The sequence below is a fragment of the Amblyomma americanum genome, chromosome 3, assembly GCF_052857255.1.
Source record: "Amblyomma americanum isolate KBUSLIRL-KWMA chromosome 3, ASM5285725v1, whole genome shotgun sequence".
NCBI classification, from domain to species: domain Eukaryota; kingdom Metazoa; phylum Arthropoda; class Arachnida; order Ixodida; family Ixodidae; genus Amblyomma; species Amblyomma americanum.
In genome coordinates this window covers 126,908,737-126,932,864 of record NC_135499.1, presented here as the reverse complement: position 1 = coordinate 126,932,864, position 24,128 = coordinate 126,908,737, and the positions used below count along the sequence as shown (strand labels likewise).

Here is a 24,128-nt window from a genome sequence, read left to right as displayed (position 1 = left end):
TTAACGTCAAGTATTTTAGTAGCAAGCTGTAGCCAGTGTAGCCAAGAAAATGCTCACAAATATTAGTACCCTCATACATGCCCTTAACATCTCATACAAAAAGGTTATCAAGCAGTGCTACTCCAAGAGCAGCCAAAACAAAAGAAATGCTAGATCATATGCTTGTCTATATGCATCGACCATTTCGTCACGAATGAAGACAACTGCATGACAAGACACCATGCAACCAGCTGTTTTACCATTCCTACTGCATTGCGATTGCTTTACAATATGAAATGGGACATTAGGAGCTAACAAACACACCCCTGTCGGTTTCCACAGCTTCGGATAGATGCACAACTCGCACTACTACAATCAGCTGCTCCCCGGGCAGCCCTTCAACACAGCAGGAGCCAGGTGTACATGTGGTAGCCACTAGATGGCAGCAGATTTCGCATAAGCCGTCATTCCAATGACTTCAACTAGTATCTTACATTTTCAAACGTACACAGCTGGTACACATCCCCACTGGACACCGTGGTTCCAATAATGTGGGTGGCCCTCTGGAAGAGATTCAGGTTGCCAATGTGGTCTGAGTGGCCGTGAGTGCACACCACGTAGTTGATTTCATCACAGGACACACCAAGCTTGGTGAGACCTGCAAATAGGCAAGCCAACAACCAACTTGCATCAGAGACGTGGTTAAAGAAGGGTCTGCCATGGCACAATGACATCAATTTTCATAGGATTTAACAACTTAATTAGAGAATAATAGCATTACATTACAGGATTCATTTAAAAAACTAAGTACATTTTTTTTTTTATGTGGTCAAGGCCTGTCCATACAACAGAGGCACTTGTTGCATAACTAGTAATAGTGAGGAAAACCAAGTGGATCATCATCCACAAATGCTGACTAATTGCTGTAGTGTTTATGAAGGAATTTGTTATACCACTACAACCAGAAACCCAGTATGCAGCTGACGTGCCCAAATATTTCCACATGCATTCAAAGTTCACTTAGGACAGCTTATCTCCTCATCGGAGATGGAAATCAGTTTGCAGAAGATTGGAGCAGAAGACGGGCTATTCATGAGGTAGCAATGTGCTGGCCTTGAAGCAACTGGATTGTGCAGGTCACGGATTGTGCAGAATGATCTGAAGCAAATGCCCATCCCTGGTGTAATCTCTGCCTTCTACAAAATGCTAGCACCACTTAAAGACGCAACAGCAAGTCATGGCAACATTTCCATACACTTACTGAATAAATTGCAGCGTTTAGAAACCCGATTTTGTAATTCTGCGGCCAAACAAGATGTTGGTTAAACTGCAACTAGGCACTCCACCGAAAAAACTTCGCCAAGGTAGTAATTACTCATAAGCATCCATCTGACTGCAGCCATAGAGCTACACAAGAAAGCTACACCAGTTTCTCAGAATCTTAGCAGTTGCATCAAAATTTGTCTTAATTCGGGGCTAGAAACAAAGCCTGTTTGGAATAGTTGCACTAGCAACTAAGCTAATCAGGTCAGCTAGGTGATACAAGGAGGGCCAGAAATGACCAACAAATCAAGGTAGGAACAACATTAGTCAGGCATTTGGGGGGATTTGCCAAAGTGAAATAGCTTTAAGAACCACAGACGCCTAATTTAGTTGTGCGATTTCTTCTTTCAAATGATGGGTTAGACATTAGCATACATGGTTCACCATGTGGCATTTGCCTATGACTGTTAAATAATGTATAATTGAATTTCTTCACCATGTTGTTTCCGTTTCATCAACTGAGTGATGGTTATCGTTTAGGACATGTGAGGCATGAAAATAACTGAAATATAACCACTGATATGTCACTTAGTTGTCATTCCAGCTCTTGAAGCAGGTTGGCCTAAGTGTCGTAGTGATTTAAAACTAAGTATCAGTATTTATACTGCAATTTTTCGTATGTCACATGACCTAAAAACTCCCAACACACCACAATCACTGTTAAATCAATGAAACCGAAACAGCATCAAGAAATTATGTAACTGCTGTAGACAAATACTATGTGGTGACCCATGTATCCTAATGCCTAAAGCATCATTTGGAAGAAGAAAATGTGCAACAAAAAAATTGGAGGGGACACCTAAATTCCGCCCTAAGGATATGACACGATAGTGTAATAGGCTAATTCCCATACATGCAAAAGGTCATTCTCTACCCTACATTCATGGATCCCTGGGAGTCTTCATACCCCTCCCGGCGCAGTGGTGCAGCGTTTAAGCGATGCGCCACTGCCCTGCAATGATGAATGCTTCCAGCGCTGGGCCTTGTGCGACCCAGGTTGCTCTTCCCGAGCGACCAATCATTAAATTAACTGCCGACTGCCGCGGTGCGCAGTTTGCTCACTATCCAGTGAGCAGGTTGTGATGAAACCAATCGCTGGTTTCGAAACCATGAGGCTGACATCTCAAGCTGGGCAGCTCTAAAAACCAGTCTGACAGAGGTCTTTGGTCGTCCCGCAGTGCGAAAGCTTCGCGCCGAGCAACGCTTGCAAAGTTGGGCCCAGCAAATCGGTGAAAACTTCACCAGTTACATAGAAGATGTTGTCAATCTCTGCAAGCGTGTCAACCCTTCTATGAGCGAGGCCGACAAGATCAGACATATTTTGAAAGGCACTGAGGATGATGCCTTCCAGATGCTCGTTGCCAAAAATCCCCAGACTGTCTCCGGTGTCATCAGCTACTGCCAAAGCTTCGATGAGCTGCACAAACAGCGCCTTTCTACCTGGCGTGCAGGCTTTCAGGAGGCCACACTTTCCAGCTTGGCTCTCCCAGGGTACGGCGCTCTGGACCAACAGTTGCTCCTCCAGTGCATCCAGCAGTTTGTACGTGAGGAAGTTGCACGCCAGCTATCTTTGTCTACCTGCCCGCCTACGCCTGCGCGAGTTACCTACAGCGTGTTAGCTTACAGCATGTTACAGAGGAGCAGGTCGCTGAAGTCCTGCCACCTCCTCCTCAGCCACCCCTTATCACGGCACCTCTGACGTACGCCGATGCCGTAGTGCGGTCGCGGCCCTCACCTGCTACCCCTGTCTACAGGCCACCTACCTGGCAGTTAGAACCCCAGCGACCTGCAACCCCACCTTACCGTCCGGTTGCTCGCCCCCGATCACAGCCGCAGCCACTCAACCCCTGGCGCACACAAGACAACCGCCCTATTTGCTACGCCTGTGGTGTCGCTGGTCACGTGGCTCATTTGTGTCGCAGTCGTGACCACTGTCCCTACGATTATAGGCGTGAGCCGACGTACGACCTTCCGCCGTCGTCTTTGCCTGCGTCAGACGAGCCACCTCCGGATTCTTCTTCTCCTAGTTACCATCCCCGCTCCCACCACTCGCCGTCTCCTGGCCGCCGTTCCCGTTCTCCGATGCTCCGCCCCCAACACGCCGTCCGCATGAAAAACTAACAGCCGCAGTTCCAGAGGCAAGAACTGCGTCACCAGCGACTCACTCAAGACCTGCTTCTGGGCCTGCCAATGTTATTACCATGTTCATTGAGGGAGTCACCGTCGAAGCACTTGCTGACACTGGCGCAGCCGTTTCCGTTCTGAGTCACACCCTCTGTAGCAGACTCAAAAAAGTGGCGAAGCCCCTTCCTGCCGTTCCTCTCCGCACCGCCAGCCCTCAGGACATTCGACTGTTAGCTGTCTGCACCGCCCGCCTGATCATCGAGAACGTTCCTTAAACAGTCGAGTTCATCGTCCTCGCCCGCTCCTCTCACGACGTTATCCTTGGTTGGGACTTCCTCTCCTCACGTCACGCCGTTATTGACTGCGCCCGTGCTCAGTTTGACCTGTTGCCACACAGTGGCGCTCCCTTGGACGTACCCGGTGCTGCTGCCGCTACTGTGGTCATCTCAGAGGACACAGACGTTCCACCTTTCTCTTCAGTGGTGGTGCCTCTTTCTTGTGCTGCCCTCTCAGATGCAACTGTCACTTATACTCCCTCTTTGCGATGCGCTCACCAGAAGTCTGTTTTGCTGCCTCATGCCGTGCTGACAATTGTTCGTGGCTCCAGCGCTATTTATGTGGCCAACCCGTTCTCCTGCCCTACCACTTTACTCCGTGGCCAATCGCTTGGTATTGTTGCCTTTCTCGATCCCGCCTCATCATACCCCCTCGTCGATAGCACGGCCGGCCTTCACGTCAGCGCCATTACGCCTGTTCCCACCACCAAACAGTCTTCTGTCGGTATTTTTCACCGTTCTGTCGACACCGCCCTGACGTCTACCCAACGAGACCAGCTTGTCGCCGTTCTGCACCATTTTCAAGCTTAGTTTGACTACCAGCAACCTTCCTTAGGCCGCACCACCACCGTTACCCACTGTATTGACACTGGAACCAATGCCCCTTTGCGCCAACGTCCATGCCGCGTGTCAGCCGCTGAGAGCTGCCTCACTGACGAGCAGGTGACCAACATGCTCAAGCACCACGTGATACAGCCGTCACACAGCCCGTGGGCACCGCCAGTGGTCCTGGTCAAGAAAAAAGACGGTTCCATCCGGTTTTGCGTAGACTACCGTCGTCTGAACAAGATTACACGCAAGGACGTTTACCCTCTCCTCCGTATCGACGATGCCCTTGACTGCCTGCAGGGCGCCGAGTTCTTTTCTTCATTGGACTTGCGCTCCGGTTACTGGCAGGTGCCGATGGCGGAGGCCAATCGCCCAAAAACTGCATTCGTCACACCCGACGGGCTCTATGAATTTAATGTCATGCCCTTCGGCCTCTGCAATGCACCCGCCACATTCGAGCGCATGATGGACAACATACTGTGAGGGCTCAAATGGCACACAAGCCTTTGTTACCTGGACGACGCTGTGATCTTTTCCCCGGACTTTTCGTCTCACCTCCAGCGCCTTGAGACTGTTCTTCACTGCCTGGCTGACGCTGCCTTCCAACTCAATTTGAAAAGGTGGCGCTTCGGAGCTCGGCAGCTCACTATTCTCAGACATGTCGTGTCGAAGGATGACATTCTCCCGGACCCGGCCAAGTTGCGAGCTGTGGCCGAATTCCCGAAGCCCACTTCTGTAAAAGACCTCCACTGCTTCGTCGGCCTCTGCTCCTACTTCCGCCGCTTTGTGCACAATTTCGCCACTATCATCGACCCCCTGATCAAGCTCCTTTCCAGCCACGACCTTTCGGCCTGGTCGCCAGCCTATGATGAAGCATTTACGACACTCCGTTGCCTCCTGACCACTCCATCTATTCTGCGTCACTTCGACCCTCTTTCTCCGACGGAACTCCACACCGATGCCAGCTTTGTCAGCCTTGGTGCAGAACTTGCTCAGCGCAAGCAAGGCTTTGGCAAATACATTGTCGCCTACGCTAGCCGGACACTCAAAAAAGCTGAAGCCAACTATTCTGTCACAGAGAAGGAGTGTTTAGCCATCCTTTGGGCGATCGTCAAATTTAGCCCCTACCTGTACGGGCGCCCTTTTCACGTTGTCAGCGATCACCATGGCCTCTTCTCGTTGTCCTCTTTGAAAAATCCCTCTGGGCGACTGGCGCGCTGGGCTCTGCGACTCCATGGGTACGACATTTGCGTTATCTATCGCTCCGGCCACAAACATGCCAATGCTGATGCCCTCTCACGTTCCCCTGTACCATCTGAGGCAGTGCCTTGTATATCCGCCCTGCCTTCTTTTGACGTTTGAGTCTGCTGATATGGCTTCCGAGCAATGCAAAGACCCCTGGATCACTCGCCTCTTAGATTTCTTATCTGGCCAATCGTCTCGACCTCCTTCCCGTGCTCTCCGTCGTCAGTCCCACCATTTCGCCATCCGAGACGAGCTTCTTTGCCGCCTCAACTACCTTCCGGATGGTCGCAAGTGGCTTCTTGTCATTCAGACACATCTGCACCCATTCATTTGCTCTTCCTACCACGATGATCCCCAGTGTGCCCATGACAGATTCTTGAAGACCTTCACCCATCTACGACAGTGGTACTACTGGCGTGGGATGGCCCGCTATGTCCGCCAGTTCGTTCAGTCCTGCACCGCATGCCAGCGACGAAAACATCCACCTCGCCGACCCGCCGCTCCTATGCAGCCGCTGCCTTGCCCAGTGCAGCCCTTCGAGCATGTCGGCATCAACCTCTACGGCCCTCTTCTCAACATATCAACCGGGAACCGCTGGATCATCGTTTCCATCGACCATCTTACACGCTACACTGAAACGTCGCCTTTGCCATCCGCTACAGCCCACGACATTGCATCCTTCATTCTCCATCGCATCATTCTTCGCCATGGTGCGCTCAAAGAGCTGCTCAGTGATAGAGGTCCGGCCTTCCTCTCTGAAGTTGTAGAAGCTCTCCTTCAGGAATGCAACATCATTCACCGCACCAGCTCCGCCTACCATCCCCAGACAAACGGCATGGCTGAGCGTTTTAACCGCACCCTCAGCGACATGCTGGCCACGAGCGCCAAACACTCCGTCCATAGTGCGTGCTCTGGACTGACCGCTTCCGCTGGTCTGTGCCTGGACTGTACCGCTGGTTGTTTGCGACGCCGTGCTTTGCAAGACGTTCCTTATTACATTAGTTACATACTGTTTAAATACTATCAAGCAAATAGAGGCAAATCTAAAATGTACAGAGGTCTGACCACTAACCTTTCCAAACAATTTAAACTTTTTACCACTGAGTTTATCACTGCAAAGCTCCTTTGTAAGAAGAGCCTGCAGAATTCGGACGCCAAAAAGTACTAGCTTCAGCAGAAGTGGCTGCCACATCGCTAGCTGTGAGAGTGGATTAATGTTTACACAGGTTCTATAAATGCTTCATGTTCCTTCTATAAGTTCAAAGGAGGACATATATAGCAAATAACCTTGGAGGCTGACGCTACACTACACGCTTGTCTGTTTGCTTAATTATTTTAAATTGTAATTTCTGAACTATGTCTGGCCACTTGCTTCCACCTGGTTCCCAAGACAAAATAAAGATACTCCACAAGAAACAAAAGTGCTTCATTAAAGATCAACAAATGATATTCAGTTTTACTACGTACACCATTTGTGGATTAAAAATGGCAAAAGTAAAGTAAAATCTACATCACCAAGCAGTTTTAAAAACATACATTTTATTAACATTATTCTTGCTAGTATGCACTAGTATTCATTCATTCCTCATACTCATATGACGTCAGTGTCTCATCCTTGAAAGCTACATCCGGACTGCCACCCCTCTCTTTTCGTCGTCGCATTGCTAGCCTCACCCTTTATCACAAATTCTTTTATTCTTCTCTCAATCAAGCACCGTATATCGCCGCCGCATCACGCATATCTCACCGCACCAGTCATCCCCTTCAAGTTGCCCGCCCACTATCACGCACTACTACATTTTCAGCTTCGTTATTTCTTCGAGCAGCCACGGACTGGAACGGCCTACCCCATGACATCGTCGCCATCGCTTCAACATCTGCTTTTCAAGAAAGCGTAACAGATCACCTTCAATGTTAAATTACCATCGCTGTTTGTTTTCCTCACTACAAATGTAATCCCACCCCTTATGTAACACCCCCTGAAATGGGGGCCTTTAAGGAATAAAACTGAACTGAACTGAACTGAACTAGCACTGGTAAGGATGCTCCCCACTGTTCATGCTGAACCATTATGTGCATGTATCCAAGCTGTGGCCTATGTGTGGCATCAAGTGGTATGAGCATCCTATGCAGCACAGGCCTCAAAGGACCAGCTACACTCTGCATTCTCTTTGTGCTTTCTTAGCAACTGCTCAGAGATTACATGTTTTATCAGGCTTCTCAAATATGTAATCCTGCTCTTAACCATGGAATAAGCAAGTATGTGATATAATAGTGTTACAAGAACACCTACTCTTTGCCCTACTCTGCAAAAAAGTGACAGCAACAAGCTGCATCAAGCGCATCATGCAAATGAACACGCACATTCAGATACACTGTGATATGGCTGGCTAGCTTATGATGCAAAGTAGCACAAGAAAAAGACAGACAAACAAAAGCACACATGACAGGTGCTAACTCGCCATTCGGTAGCGAGTTTGTACCCATCTTGCGTGTTTCTGATTGTGTCTCATCTTTCCCTAGTGTTACTTGTCTTCATGAATGTGCACTAGCTTTCTATATTCATTAATCGCTAGATCACACCTACCATTATTGGTCCACAAGTATTGGGCAATGCTATGCAGTCAATATGTGCATGCAAGCTGATCGGTAGTTGTGCAACCTTATGATGTCACCAAGTTTTCAGTTACTGTCAGCAGCAATGACAAAGCAAACTTGGAAAAACAACAAGTGTTCACTGTGGAACACATGAAATGGCAACCTTCAAGATGTAAAATGCTGACAAAGTAAGCTGAGACTGTCATAAGCAGGCAGTGACTGCACAAAGAGCCAGTTATGAGGAACATATATCATTTACAGTATAAAATTGTGTTATTCAATACTATTTCTGTGATCCTTGAACTCGCGATACACATGTGAGCCCTCCAAACATCAAAAACACATTAATGCAGCCACAACACAGGAAACTGCATGCTTTTTACTAAAGACCACATTAATGTTGATACCATGTTATTTATTTAAGAAAAAAATTGCCATTCTGAGAGCCAATACCATACAAGAGTAACATTGCCATCTATGGATAAATGAAAGACAAAATTTTTCTCCATACGCACACAGTAGATGCATTGCACATGCATCACAGACACCTCACTGGCATGTTATGTATTTTTATCTACCATGGTCATGCTGGTAAAACAAACTGATTAGACAAGCATGTAGCCTTTTGCTATGTTCCTGGTTCAACATGACATCTATGACGATAATGAAACAAGTCCTTTAGTTTGACCTGGCTCCATGGCATATAAAACTGAAGGTAGAAACAACTTTAAATTTTTATTTAATGCATTGAAATCATGCCTACTGTTACTATACCAAAGAATGAACTTACTTTCTACCAGGAAGTCCCTGTCCCAGGCAGACAAGGTATCGACGATAATGTTGAAGCCAGGGCCGCGAACTAGGGTAGATGTTCCATTTGCAACCATGGTGCGGCCATCCTTACTAAGAAGCGAGTATCCTTCTTTTATGACATTGATGTCATAGTCCATTCTCTAAGTAGAAAAGTGAGAACAAGATCACTCATAAGTTACAGCATGTATATTCAACCGGTCAAAACGAAACAGGACACATAAGCAATCGGTTATAATAAGGTTAAGTGAAATCAATACCACAAACAGCGATGACAACGCTTTAATTGGTTGCTCACAAATCTAATTAAACATACTACTCCTGTATTTGTCAACTTTTCTCTAACATCCATGCGCATTCGCGTTTTTCAGTGAAGAAACTGAAAGGAACGAATGGTATGCAGAAAACTAACAAAATATGAGAGTTGCGCAGCTTGGATTGACACAGACACACTTAACGATCGAAGACAAATAACGATTAAGCGCAAAGCCGTTCCTGTAGGCAGTGCAGCTCTCGTAAAAATGTGGTTCCAACCAGCCCAATATATACACTAAGGCCACAAAGAAAATGTATAAAAGCTGCATGAACAGCGCTTCATTTCGTCGGCATGTTTTACAGCTAGTGACGTCGAGTGCACTACATACTTACCGGTTGCCGCTCCCAGACCGAAGTAAAGAAATCGACGACAGGCGATCTTCCGCAACTACTCGACTCGCTGATCAATGCTTCCTTTACAGGATCCTTGATAGCAATCGCGGCGTTAGCCGCTTCTTTACGGCAGGCGCTTCGCATCTCTGCTCCGTTCAGGGGCCTGCGATTGAATGAAACAGTTGCGCGCTTCAAACCCCGTCACGCGCTATCAGCGCAGTCAGATGACAGACCGCAAGCGCGGTCAGCTCTCCGCAAGCAGCCTTCACATCTGCCTGCATATTCATAATCAAACTAAACAAAAAAGGGGTCCACAAAGGATCTACGGGCGCAAACAATGTCCGCAGCGAACAATGCACACACACAGGCCAGCTGTTGTTTTCCCCGTTTCCCATCACTCTGGCCTGTTGGGTTCTCGCAAGTAGCGTCGAATTACCTGATTGATGTGAACAGTCCACGTCACTTCTAGAACTGCAGACACCGAACGATAGCACGCAAACGAGCACCAGAAACCCGAACTCCCTTGACGATTCTGAGAAGCAGACACCACGCGATTCAATGGAACTCGCGCACTCACCCGCCGCACTGCATTCTTTCAGCCAAGTCGGGTTTGAAAAGCGATACGATGAACTCGTGTCGGCTGCAGTGCTTTGTACACTGCTTCCTTCGCTGCCCTGAAATAACAGTGCGCTCGCCAGCAGTTGCGTGTTGTTCTGACCTGTTATGATTGGGACGTCATGAGAGCTATTTTAAAAACAAAACGGAACAAATCTTCAAAATGTAACTATCGTCGCAGCATGATTGAAACCGAAACTGCCTAAAAAGAAGCATATGTCCACATTTATTTTCTTGCGAAATTTCGTTAAACAACTTTATCAATTATTGGTACTTCCTTACACTTACCTTTTTTTTTAATTGTGGTTTATGTATGTACAAGTTTTAAGCGCATGACAACAATTTTTGCAGGGCTAGAGGCAACCGCGTGGGGTCGTTGAATCGCTAACGTCGTCTCCCCCAACTTTACATAGGTGTCCCCTGCCGGCTACTGAGCGTTTTCGTTGCACATCGTTGGCTAATTTCGTTTCGCTTCCTTTGTAAATATGTGGTACGAAATACTGCCCACTGCAGCAATCATTGCTGGCTGTTTGACGGTGCCCTCTCTGATTGATAGGCCTTTATGTTGGCTTTTCGACGGCAAGGTTAGTGTACTGGTGACCTTTGGGAACTGCATGGATATACTGCATGGATATGGATATACGTTGCTACTGCCCCATGAACGATTCAGATTTTGTCACTGTTCATTCCTGCCAGGGTTCGTGCAAAGAACTAAAGTAACCAGTGTTTTCACCGCCAAGCGTAGTCAGCAGAAATTTTGCTGGAGCCAACTACACTTTGAGAATGCAACTGTCAGCTAGAAAAGCCGATCGCTCGCGACGACGTCCTACGTCATGTGTACCGCCCGTTGATGACTTGTTGCGGGGTTTCTGTGCGTTGTAGTCTGTTGTAATAGGCGTGCGAACTGACTGTGGTCTCCAACCAGCCTTCCTGTCGGCAGCATTATTTTGTCACCACTGTGCACTCAGAAATAAACTTGCTCGAAGAATGCGCAGATGGTAAGATTTCGACTTAACATTTTCACGCTCCAAGCACAAAAGGAAAAGTTAGTTCACTCCATGTGTCTTTTAGCGTTAGAGCATACTGTGAGGTATCATAAGGTTTTTGGTTTTTTAGGAAAGGAAATGGCACAGTATCTGTCTCACATCTCGGCGGACACCTGAACCGCGCTGTAAGGGAAAGAATAAAGGAGGGAGTGAAAGAAGAAAGGAGGAAAGAGATGCCGTAGTGGAGGGCTCCGGGTTAATTTCGACCACCTGTGTATCTTTAACGTGCACTGACATCGCACAGCACACCTCCATCGAAACGCAGCCGCCGCGGTCGGCTTCGAATTCGGGAACTCCGGATCAGTAGCCGAGCGCCCTAACCACTGAGCCACCGCGGCGGGCGTATCGTAGGGTGCCAAATGCAAAAAGCAGGAGTAGAGCGCGCTCACGTTGAGATCAGCCACCCGTCTTCCTACGAACAGCTTTTTACTGTATGGCCTGCTACCAGCGTGCCCTGCATTTGTACAGGGTAAAATGTTTGTTTGGCAGTGTGCACAAGAAGGGTTCAGTAAGTAATATCAGAAAGCACTCCATCAACAGAGCTGGCTTCGGCCAACCTGGTGTAGTGCTGAACCACTACCACGTGAATCTCAGTTAAAGCTGGACCCTGAGTTCCGCAGGACTGAGGAGCAACTGGCCAATGCAGCAAGCAGTTGGACTTGTAACGCAGTGTAGGGTTCTCGGAATCCAGGGCTGAATAAGCCGCCACTATAAACAATCTGGCAATGTTTTGTACTAGAATCATAGGCGAGTCTGGCCGAGGTTCATTGCTTGAAGAGGTGCCTAGCACTAAATGGTATGTTACAGCGCTTAGCAAGATTAGAATGAGCTTGATACACTGCTGCAAAGCAAGCATGTGAAGCACTACCATGATATATCTACTAGGAGAAAACATCAAAAACTTTTAATCCATGAAGAAAAAGAAGACTGATTAATTCTTTAGTGTTAGCAAGAAGTTAATAATGATAGTAATAAGATTAATAGAAGTACGAATTGAAGGCACAAATGTTTGACCAGGATGCCAAGATAGTTGATATGCTCTGTGAAGATGTTGATAGAGGCATGAGGGAAGGGAATGCGCAATACACTGACGGGTGACAGTTGTGCAAAAGGAGGAAGGAAGCAGGCAGGCTGACAGGCAATCGGGCTCAATTTCAGGAATAGCGAGACTAACGAAGGAAGACACAACTTGGAACCAGTAAGGAAGGGATGTAGCATTTAATTAAGTCGCATGTTTGCTGAATAAGAGATAAGTGATGCAGGAGTTTTCAGCTCTCATGTGCTACAGCATAAAAAAATTACATGGGAGGCACTTAAGGAACTCGTGCGACTGATGTGAAAGGATTGCAGTTCTATTCTGATTCTATTCTATTCCTTTATAGTTGATACTAAGTACAAACATCAGTGCTAAGTGAGAGTGCTGAATATTATTGGTTCCCATTTCGTATTTTCCCGCTTTTGATGACGTCACATCACTTCAAGCAGTCGTAAGTTTTGTAACACCGCCACTTCTTGGGCGGTGCCAGGTTTTCATGTCAATGAGTCATTTAATGCTTTCGCATTAACAATTCAGAAAGCAGCCCCCTTTATAGCCTTTTACAGCACTTATTGCTGAAAATGGTCTCCTGCACAACTGTAGCTGTAATGTTAAATATGCCACAAATATGCATGCATGGATTGTTATACTGCAACTTGGCAGCTGGCGAGAGAGACCTTAGAGGTTCATGGCATTTATTGTCGACATTGTCTTTCTCCACTTTTTCATGCTTGCCAATCCACTTGTGCGAATTGAGCTCGGGGCTACTGAACTAAAAGGCTGTTTGCAGCTTTTTGTGACCATTTCTGATTGTTCATAGTTTGGCATTCATGAGAGCTACCCACAGCACTTACTAATCAGATGAACTGCACTTCATGTCGATTTGCAGCCTTACAGGCGAACCCTTTCCAGGCGTGAAACTTTGAATGATGCAATGCGGGACGAGAGGCTGACTGGAACTCCTTACAAGACCATTGTAAGTTCCTTGTTTCTTTTTTTCTCATTTTTTTTTTGCGGGGGGGGGGGGGGGGGGGATATCAGTCCTGTTTTGTGTGTCACGACTCCAAGGTATTAAGTACGTCATGGCAACTAGAACTTGGATAGGTGACTTCTGCAGGCCGCAGTGAAAAAAATTGCCTCTGCGCCTAGATTCTCCTTTTCCATGCTGTAGGTTCACTATTTTTTTCCTTTTTTTTATGAAAGTAGTTGCTCTGTCAGAATATCTGTGTATGTGCTGCTCAAACGCCAGACCTCAAAGTTCGGTGCCCATTACTTTCCTTGGCATTTTTTATAAAAATGTATGTGATGATTCAGAGAAGGCAGCTTTTCAGGCTTGGTGGCAGTGTGCTTTTCTTGCCATGAATGGAACATGAGAACAAGGGGGAGACTCGTCAAACAGCCATGTTGCTTATAGAGCAAGGTTCAGGCACCAGCTGTGGAGTAATTGTGAAAAAAATTGATGTGCATTTTTGCAAGCCTAGAATGAAATGAAAATTTGTCAATAGAAGGAGAGGCGGGTGGAAAGAAGTTGCCCCCCACAGTACATTCAAGCCCAGATATATTCAAATGTTGTTTATATCAAACAGTGAGAACATCCCTTGAAAATCCCATGCAAAAGTGTAGCACTATTGTTCACATATATTGTTAGCGGAACATTTAATACTATACCGAACTGTGCACTGTGCCCCTTAAGTTCTGCTTCGCTCTTCGAACCCTTTTCACATGCGGAGATGAATCGAGTGCACAGTCTTGGGCAGCTGCTGGCAGTGCTAGCACTGTGAAACCACATGACAAGGTGAACGTGAGGAGTATTTGAGGGTGACCTGTGGTCTGTTGTACTCAATTTTCACGCCACATCGCTGTCATGCAGAGAAGCCAACCTAACCAAGCCCTTGCGGCAGCCTTCATCTAACACACTTCGCTGCCGAAGTCATTGCTGAAACCAACCGTACCTTACTTTCAGTGAGATTGTTGTATTAATAGTTTACTGGTAACAGAATCAAACATATTATAGGCCGTGGCTAGTTCCAAACCATCTTCCGCTGCAGATTCGATGCAAAGCAGGTCAGGTGTAGAAACCCCTAGTGAGCATTGCTCTGCCTGCACACTAGCGGGCAGCACGCCGTTGGAAGGACTCGTCAAGCATGGGTGCAATGTTTTCTTGCTTCTAGGTTACACAAAAGCTTTTCTATTTCTATTTTCTTATATGTCAAGTTATCACTATATCGAACAATTTCATGATCCTGTACAAATTTGATATACCTGGGTTCGAATGTAGTGGCAGCATCAAGTTAGCCTTTATTCATTTATCCAGCAAGCCACAGTACCAAAGGCTTTGCAGTGGTAGCCAGTTTCTTTTATGTGTATTTAAGCCACACGCACTACATGCATCCTGTTATATTTACATTAGACAAGTATGACATGTAGTTTACACCTTTGTGTAACATGCTTGCATGGCTCAAGGAGCAAAAAAATGTGCTCTCCTAAATGTCATCACCGCAATAGTTGTTTTCCCTCCTCTTGCATGGCTCCAATTCTGATGTGCACCTGGTTATTTTGATCGTCAAGAAAGCTCTTGTGATATTGCTTGTACTGTGGAAAAATGTCAACAGCAAAAGGAAAACAGACCATTGCTTGAGAATTGGAAACAACCTAGACAAAATAAAAGTGATTTTAGCACTTAATTGGTATAAAAAATACACTTGCACCAATGCACGCATTTACCCTTGATATTGAAAACAAGGGTGTCACAGCAGCAGTGTAAACCACCTTTTCAAACTAAAAGCATGTACACTCAAAATCCAAATTATGTATTCTGATAAAATGCATTTTGAAATGTATATATCGGTTCTGAAGCAAAGGGAGACTGTTGTGCTGTCACTGGTTTTGGATGCAGCGCTCACACAGTTCTGGTGATGTCACTGTACATTAAAGGGACACTGACGACAAATAGAGGTTGGTATGCGTGGATAGGGTGCCGTGTTCTAATCACAAGGAGGCCACTGTTAACCAAAAACGGAGCTGTTATAAGCTAGAAAAGAGAAAAAACAAAATGACAGCCGATGTAGCTTACTTAGCCGAATGCGAATTATGTGTGCTAGCATGTCTTTTGCTTTTGGAAGCCTGAGTTGCTTTGGGACGTTAAACCCCCATAAACCAAACCAAACCATCCTGATTGCAATGTGAGTTTGATCCTGTCTGCAGCAGCTGCATTTTGATGGAGGTAGAATGGAAAAATATTCATGCACTAATATTTTGGTACATGTTAAAGGACTTTAATGTTAATTTTAATTTGGAGTATGATTGCAGGCTGTTTAGAGCAGCTAGCTATTAGTCAGGGATTCATCAGCATGTGATCTGTAGTCAGATACAACTCAGGTCAGTGCAAGAAAGCTCTTCCTACATTCATAGCTGCCATCCACTGTCCCCCAGCGACAAGGACATCTGTTCTTCAAGCTTTTGTTGTCACTGAAGCAAGAGGCAGTGGAAAGCGTGCACATGGTAGAGCACTCCAGGCTACCGGTGTCAGCGAGGGGCCTCGCAATGTGCACATAAATGTGGTCACTGGCACCACATTATTGGTGACTACGGACAGCCCCTGGGCACCTGCAGCTAGCCATTCGGAGCTTCCGCTGCCCGCCACTGAGTCCCAGCATCGACACCTGCCGTCCCAGCTGTTCGACTACACCGCCTATGGGCCATGGCCCTACCACCGAACGAGTGGCGCCTGCCCATCATCACCAATCCCATTAAGTTGCGCCTCCTGCCTTTCCACCGTCAATCCCCGGCAGCTTGGGTTACGCAGGCCGAGTCTGCTTTATGTCGACGGCATTGGTTCCCACGCCTAGTGCTTCCTGCTGGTCAGGTGGAGCCTGCTCAGTGAGCTATGATCAGCCCAACTTGCTGTCGCCATATGAAATTATCTTTGACATGACAAAAGCCGCCTTTTGTGGGCATTTCAGCGTGCCTTCATTTTGTGCAATTGCAACGGAGTGCATTGCACCTGTGACTCAAGCCGCCACTTCAACTGACATCCCCACCTCGCTTCTCATCTCAGCACCTACTCACCGTCCGTACTGCAGCACCAGCCTTTACACCGTTCTGGTTGGTGTCCCACGCCTGTGGTTCCTTCTGCTGCTGAGAAACAGGCTGACACTATGGTTCCTGCCGAGCTCACCTCTGCGCTCATCATGGTCCTCGCTTCTGCCGACGCCATTATGCACTCGAGTGACGCGCTGATAGTCTGCTTTACCACGACGTCATCTTCCTGCGACACCCCAACATTCATATGTTGCCACCTTCTCTCTCCATGGTTGGCGCATCCTCTTACGAGACTCTCAACACACCTTTCTCTCAAACGCCTCACCAAATGGAGTGTACTGTTTGTCTGCACCCTCACGAGAACATCATTGGCGCCATGGATATCCATGTTGGCCATCTGACTGTACCAACCGCCACTAGGTTCTGCTAATGCAGCTGCCAACTTCCTGGAGACTATGCAACTTCCCCACCATCCTCAAGCCATTCTGTCCAGCTGGGAACTCTACAGTACCCTGTGGGTATGGTGTCACTGGTTGCACCTGCATATTCCGGACGTCATGGCCTTTCCCCACTGCATGCACTTCCAAGGCTTCATTGCATGGCACCTGCTTCCTTCCCTTGACCACTTGCTTACTCCCTCGACCTCACAAACACGTCAATCTCCACCCAGATTATTTGTTCAGAATTCAGGGGTAAAAAGAGGGTGGTACTACGGGGATTGGAATTGGGTACAAATAGGGTTTTTGAAAATATACTCTATTATTTTGTTTCTCCGGATTGTTTTTGCCAGCAAAAATAACCATTAGCACATAGCTTAATGCGACGCAAGACATAAGATCATTTGTTTCTGTAAACATGCTATAAATGGGTGCTTTCATATGGAAAGCCTTTTCTTAATCGGACATTTGTTTTGACTAGTTCACTGTAGAGTTATTTCCTTGCGTACATTACCTTACTGTCGCTATGCATCTGTGCTATACCTGTCTGCCTCTACATGTACATTGGGAAAAGATTCTGTGAGCATCACAGCAGCCGTTTAAAATGCACTAGAATATTGGAACATAGCCTTGTTAGCATGGACAGTGCTTGGTACAGCGATGCTACTGTGGCAGGTCAATACCTGCCTTCTGGCCACTCTCTTCCACAGGTGTTTTTTGAATAGATCCCATGATGAAGCCACACGGTGGTTAACAGGCATCAAAAATCAAAAATGGATTAAAACCATTTCCAATTAACCGGAAACTTCATTCTGGAATAAATTCTAAATATCCACTGGTTCAGTGTTCAATACATTAAAAATATGTTATGTCGAAGGCATCTTCTCAGGTGCAAGCAAGGTTTACTCCCAACTTTTAGGAAGCATGCTCAAGGAGTTTAGAATTATTGAAATTAGGTTTTACAGAAAGACAAGAATAAAATGTGTGTACTTCATCAGTAGATCAAATGGTGGCAAAAAGCATTATAGTTTTCATGACAGTGACACAGGTCTGTGTTCAGGAATTAGTCTTGACATGTATAATTGCCCAAGTTTCATATGCAATAAAGCATTTCTTCAGGCATTTGTTTGCGAGATGTTACTACTAGCTTTGTTGTAGTTTGAAGATAGAGAAGCATTTACAATGTGTTTTCAGCACGTAAGCTCTCTTACAAGCCCTTTGAAAATTGCTACTTTGTGAATTTTTTACTTTTTTTTACGTTAACTTTTCTGTCTTTTCTTGAATTAGTAAATGTATGAACATTGTTTGCTTTCAGGGCCTGGAAGGAATTCCTGATGAGCCACAGAAGCCATGAAGTTACCTGGACAAGTTTCTCAAGTCCATCTATAAGCTAGACGTCATTGGATTCAGCAAATGCTATAAATATCATGTGTACAGTGGATTTTTATTGGTTTGTTTCCCTCTTTTAATTGTTTGTGGAGGCAGATGGTATTTCTACAACCTTTGTCCGTAAAGTTCAGAGACTGAGTCTATTAAAAAAATGTGTTTAACATTGAAATCATTATTGCAGCACCCCTTCGAAGTAGTCTCCTTTACAGTCTATACTCAGCTTCCCACGCTCCTTGAGGTCTTGGGAACAGTTGGAAAGCGCTTCTTTTGGCACGGCTGTCAGCTCCTTTGTCGTGGCGTCTTGAATGGCCTTCACGCTCCCCATCCAGCGACCTTTTAGGGCTCTCTTCACACGAGGAAACAGGAAATAAACGCATGGGGAGAGGTTAGGCAAGTATGGCGGATGGGGAAGTACAGTAATGCTGTGCTTGGCGAGAAATTTTGTCACACTGAGAGCAGTGTGCAGCTGTGCGTTATCATGGAGAAGACTCCATTGTCCAGATGCCTATAAGTTAGGGCGACGGCGTCGCAGTGCATCATGCGTGTGTTTGAGCACGCGGATATAATACTCCTGATTCACCGTCTGCCTTGTGGGACAAACTCGTGGTGTATGACACCTCTGGCATCGAAAAAAACTATTAGCGTCGTCTTTGTTTTGGTCTTCTGTCGCCACACCTTTCCGACCCCGGATAGCTTGTGGATCGCCATTTGGCGCTCTGCCTCTTTGTTTGAGGATCGTATTGAAAGCACCATGTTTCGTCTTCAGCTATGATGCTGTCGACGAACGCAGCATCCTTCTCTGCCTCGTAGAGCAAATCAGCTCTCACTGATGCCCGCGTGTCCTTCTGGTCCTGCGTGAGGGAGTGCGGCACAAGTCTGGCATTCAGGTTTCGTTTCCCCAAGTTCTCACGCAAAATTCTGTGGCATGTTGTCTTACTAATGTTGAGAGCATGATAGCATGCGGACTGTAATGGTGCGGTCTTGCTGCACGATTTCCCTGATACGAGCCACGTTGTTTTTTTCCGGGAGGTTGAAGGGCTCCCTTGCCTTGTGTCATCTTCCACGAACGTTCTCCCTGAAACGATCCTCTTGTGCCACTCGAAAAATTGCGCCCGCGATAATGTCTCGTTGCTGTAAGCATCACGAAGTAGCCCATACGTCTGTTTGGCTGTCTTCCCAAGCTTCACACAGAATTTTATGTTTACACGCTGTTCGAGGTGGACGTCCATCTCTCCACATTCACTCACAGTAGAACGAGCTAACGACTAGTAGCAACGTATCTTTCTACATGTAGTGCCATCTAGCAGCTGCCACAACAATTAACATAAATAGGTCAGCTTAGCCCGAAAAGATGGCGCTAAACATGCGTACCAACATTTGTTTTGGGGAATCATTTCTAGAGAAGAAAATAAATCAGTCTCGAAACTTTACGGACAAAGGTTGTATGAAGATTATGTTTAGGGAATTTAGTGGAGTATGTTCGGGGAGGCTAGATCAAAATAGGTGCAATAGTTTGAAATCAAAGGAAATGCGGGAGACATTTCTCCTGCAGTGGGTTAAACTTGGCTGATGATGGTGATAGCATGAATTTGTGGTGCAAGGCATGGTAACTATTATTTTTATTCTTGAAAGAAAACTATGGTTCGAAAAATATTCAATTCAGATTTTTTCAACATCATGGAGATGTTGGGTGCGCCGACAAAAAGCTAGAAAAAAGGCTTGACAGAGGTCGATGCACCCTACAAAGAGTTGACAAAAGTGTACATGAACAATTCATTATAATATTACTTACGTATGTATAATCAGTCATATATGTTACAATAACAGCAATTGTATATGATTATGGCATAAAACAGCATGTGAACACTAAAAGTTATAATGGCAAAAAAAAGCGAGTCGCACAACATTGTGTCGTCACAAGTGACACAACATTGTTGGTAGTATAGCGCAACATTTGGTGACCATAATTAGTTTGAGTTTTAGGCACAGTCTATATGAAACTAGCGTGAGTAGAATACCTATAAATGGCCGCTTTCATGCGGAGAGTGGAGAGGCTAAAGTTTTGGTTGCATTTTTTGTCTGTTTTAAAGCCTGCATAATATCTGAAGAACTATGCTGAGTGATGATAGTGCAGACTATCTTTAGTGCACAATCTGCAGATATGCAGTAACTAACCTATTTAAGGACACGGTGTAGTTTGAAATGGGAAAAAAAATTCAGATTCTTTGTTTTCTACCAGCATGGACTGTGGAAACCTTCCTGAACATTATTCAGTGACCTGCATTCTTTTCTTCCCTTTAGTAGAGCCAGAACAGCCCACTTTTTGAAACTAAATAGCAAGCAGGCACATCTGAATTCTTCAGAGCTTGCACAGTCTGTTTATGCCATAAATTATTCACCTTTATTTTCAAATTTTCACAATGTTGACGGTCTTCCAAAAAACTGTGGGGACAGCTTGACGAGGCCTGAAAGCCGGCGGCAGGCGACAGTGACAGCAGTACAAAAAAAAAGTTATGCATGTATTGCTATTTCGAAAAAGACACATTTTATCATAAATTTTAAAAATAAGAGCAGAAGAGTAAAAAAAAAGACATCAAGACGTTATACAAAGACTAGCGTATACATGCACACGAGATTACAACAAAGCCAATCATTGCACTCAAGTTAGACATAAAGCTAACGTTACTATCTTTATAGCACGCAAGCACAGGTCACTCTAGAAATATTGAACGCAAAACTTTGTGGGTTATTACAGGGTTAATAAAACTGGGTACATTGAGATCATTTAGTAACCATGGCATTGTATAGCTTAATGACTAGAAGGTAATTTGTTCGGTATTGTGGAATCACCCATTTTTCAGGCGCGCGTGTTTTAGAAATATTGCGGCATAACATTGCACCTGAAAGTTCAATAAGAATTCTTTATACTTTTCATTAGCAAAATGAAACTGGTGGAGGAGACGATAATTATAAAGGGTTATATGATTGTATGATGCTGACAAAATAGCTCGGCTGAGGGATGTAAATATGATACATTGTTCAAGCAACATATGGCTTTTTTTTCTAGATGCAGAAGTGTATTGACTTTTTTTTTTTAGTAGTCGTCCCCCATACTAGTGCAAAGTAGTTAAGGTGTGAACAGAAGAGGGCGTGGTAAACTTGTAATCTAACGGAAATCAGAAATATGTAACGCGTCCGAAATAAGGCACCTACAGCAGATGAGAGTTTTTTAGCTAGCTGTCCAACATGACTGTCCCATGTCATGTGACTGGAGAATATGACACCTAGTATTTTATGCTGTTTCACAATGTCTATTTTATAAGGTCCTAGTTTTAGTTCACGAGTAGAGGCCACACGTTTGTTTTTAGGCGCAAATAAAATTGCTTTTGTCTTTTTTTCATTCATTTTTAAGCTGTTTGTTTCGGACCATTTCAGTAGTCTTGACAAAGCACTTTCGCCATACTGAACAAATCAACTTCATTAGTGGAACTAAAGAACAAGCTTGAATCATTGGCATATAATACAAATACAGCATTGTCATCAGCATAGATAAGATCATTTACATAGACATTAAATAAAAACGGCCCAAGAATACTGCCCTTGAGGACACCGGATGAAATCTGTTGGAAGGTGGAATAGTAACCATCAATGTCAAGACATTGGGGTCAGCCGGTTAGGTACGATTGCAAAAGAGTATTTGTAAACCCATGGACACCGTAATGATCTAACTTATTAAGGAGGGTTGTGTGACATATTGAATCAAATGCTTTACCGAAGTCTATATAGATTTTCAGTGTAAATCTATTAGCTTCAATGTTTGAAATGATGATTTTTTTTTTTGCAACAGAAGGGCAGACTCCGTTGACCTACCCTTACGGAAACCATGCTGACATTCTGTTAAAATATTGTGCTTAGTAAAAAAGTCGTCTAGTCGGATGAGCACAATCTTCTCGAGGCCCTTTAAGAAGGTTAGAATTATCGATATAAGTCTGTAGTTGCTTACGTCGTTCCGGTTTCCTCCCTTGTATATAACAGACTTTTGCATGTTTCATGCCGTTAGGAGAAGTGCCAGATGCTGGCAAAAGATTGAATATATGCATAAGTATGAACATACGAGATCAAGAACATGTTTTACAGGTTTTATCTGAATGCTATCAATGTCGAGGGCTTTACTATTCTTCAGGCTTTGAAACGTGTCAAACACTTCAGAGTCATCTGTGGGTTTTCAAAACATGGTCTCAGGGGAACGTTTCTGTAGGCAGCATGAGACATTACTTTGTGTCAAGTCCTTCTTTGGCCTGGTGGCAAAGTGGGCGTTAAAGCGGTCAGATAATGCAGATCCAGAAACTGGTTCCCCGCCAACGACGATCTCGAGCATATCAGGGCGGTTTACGCTCCAAGCAAGTCACTGATAATTCGCCAGGTTCGGTCTAGTCGACCCTTAGACACGGCACTGAATAATTGCTGGTAATAGTGTGCTTTTGCTTTTTGCAGTTCGGCCGTAATCTTATTGCGAAGTTTTTTTAATGCTATCAAAGTTAACGGATCTTTGTTTTCTAAAAATGCACCGTAGTGTTTGTTCTTTTGACATATTAACTGCATGTGTGCGGGATGAATCCAAGGTTTTCGCGCACGCCTATAGAGTTTAAGGTTTTTTTTAGAGGGAAACAAGATGTGAATTGTCAAAAACATAGACATAAAGGTTTTGTAAGCGCCGTCGGCCGTGCTTTCCTTGAGAACCGTAGTCCAATCGTTGTTCTGGATCCTGTTACGAAATAAGTCTAAGCTAGAATCAGTAATGCTTTGATACTTAATTTTGGGCAGTCGTGGTCTTACTCTAGGAGTGGAGCGCGAATAAGCTGTGAATATAGGACAATGATCACTAATGCTAGAACTTATAGTACCAGCCGCCACCACGGGAGTAACAGTGTTGGTAATGAACAGATCTAAAATAGTAGAAGTCGTTGGAGTTACATGAGTAGGGGTAATGATTACATTGCGAAAAGCAGATGATGTTATTCTGTTCATTAGTTCTTTGGTCGCAACGCTTTCACTAGAAAGATTAATGTTGAAATCACCGCCTAGAACCAGCCTTAAACCATTAGTGGAGGCAAAATCAAAATCTGAGTCAACAAAATATAAAACAATGTGGAAAACAAAGATGGGAATTTTCTTCAGCCCAGCTGATTCTTTAACAGCTGCTAAGCAATAAAAAAAAGGGTGCAGTGTATGTCTGATCGAATGCTGGTGCATTTTGCTCTGAATTTTCCTTACCTTGTGTAAGGTGCAGTTGTTTCATTCTTGTGTGGTTGTTTTAAATTTGTCTTTTACTTCTAAGTTCGAGGCATAGAAATCATTTGTAAGGCTGTTTGGACCATGCATTTCCACAGTGTTTCCACAACGCCACAAGGTTTTTCAATTCCACAATGCTTGTCACTTGCGGAATTTGAAAAACCGCAACACTTGGTATGCTCACAAGAGCCAGATGATGAATATGCCTTTTATGCATAAATGCTTGCTCATATCAGTTCTTCGTGCCATAAACTCTGCATTCCAGCAACTGCACCACCAGGGTTTCTCAAGAAGTGTCCCCACGGGCAAACACAAAATGCTTACGAGCCATCTAGCCACATTATCTGTGAATCTGTGAGTGCGCACTTTGGCAAAGAATAACTTCCTAAGAGTGCACATCTCTGAATTACCATCTTAGACACAGCGCTCGCATTCAGTGGTAGCGGCATGACTCGAATTTACGTCCTGTGATATTCTTGAGGACAACCCGAGGTATTTGGGCTATCAGCTGGGTCCTATATTGTTATATGGTTGTGTGAAGTGAACCATCATCGAAAGTAGTTTACTGAGAGAGTTTCAGAACAGATCACGAAGGAGGCTATAGAGCTGAACTGACAAGCAAATAGGTGTCAGACTGACACTGGTACTCACCAGTGACTAC

General features: G+C 45.1%; 2 protein-coding genes across 4 annotated transcripts in view; one reads left to right on the top strand and one right to left on the bottom strand.

Moving 5' to 3' along the window:
• Window positions 1–24,128, bottom strand: part of LOC144124890 (metallo-beta-lactamase domain-containing protein 1-like) — a 54,882-nt gene that overhangs the window by 15,450 nt on the left and 15,304 nt on the right. Inside the window, exons 1-4 of one of the 3 annotated variants that reach the window (XM_077657828.1) lie at window positions 10,189–10,435; window positions 9,612–9,774; window positions 8,944–9,106; window positions 474–637 (exon numbers count right to left, since the gene is read on the bottom strand). In XM_077657828.1, coding sequence (XP_077513954.1) covers window positions 474–637; window positions 8,944–9,106; window positions 9,612–9,774; window positions 10,189–10,202 — 504 coding nt within the window. In that variant the 5' untranslated portion in view covers window positions 10,203–10,435. Of the gene's footprint in view, window positions 1–473; window positions 638–8,943; window positions 9,107–9,611; window positions 9,775–10,047; window positions 10,436–24,128 lie in introns of those variants that run through there. The other 2 variants (XM_077657829.1, XM_077657830.1) reach the window with 2 other exon arrangements.
• Window positions 10,591–18,227, top strand: ND-MWFE (NADH dehydrogenase (ubiquinone) MWFE subunit). Its single transcript, XM_077657827.1, has 3 exons — window positions 10,591–10,810; window positions 13,198–13,284; window positions 18,102–18,227. Exons 1-3 carry the CDS (start codon window positions 10,712–10,714, stop codon window positions 18,138–18,140), a joined length of 225 nt encoding a protein of 74 aa, XP_077513953.1. The 5' UTR covers window positions 10,591–10,711; the 3' UTR covers window positions 18,141–18,227.

Coding starts and splice junctions, on each gene's coding strand:
- ND-MWFE (XM_077657827.1), top strand. CDS start 10,712: ATGTGGTACGAAATACTGCCCACTGCAGCAATCATTGCTGGCTGTTTG. Junction 10,811..13,197: donor GTTGGCTTTTCGACGGCAAG/GTTAGTGTACTG, acceptor GTCGATTTGCAG/CCTTACAGGCGAACCCTTTC. Junction 13,285..18,101: donor GAACTCCTTACAAGACCATT/GTAAGTTCCTTG, acceptor GTTTGCTTTCAG/GGCCTGGAAGGAATTCCTGA.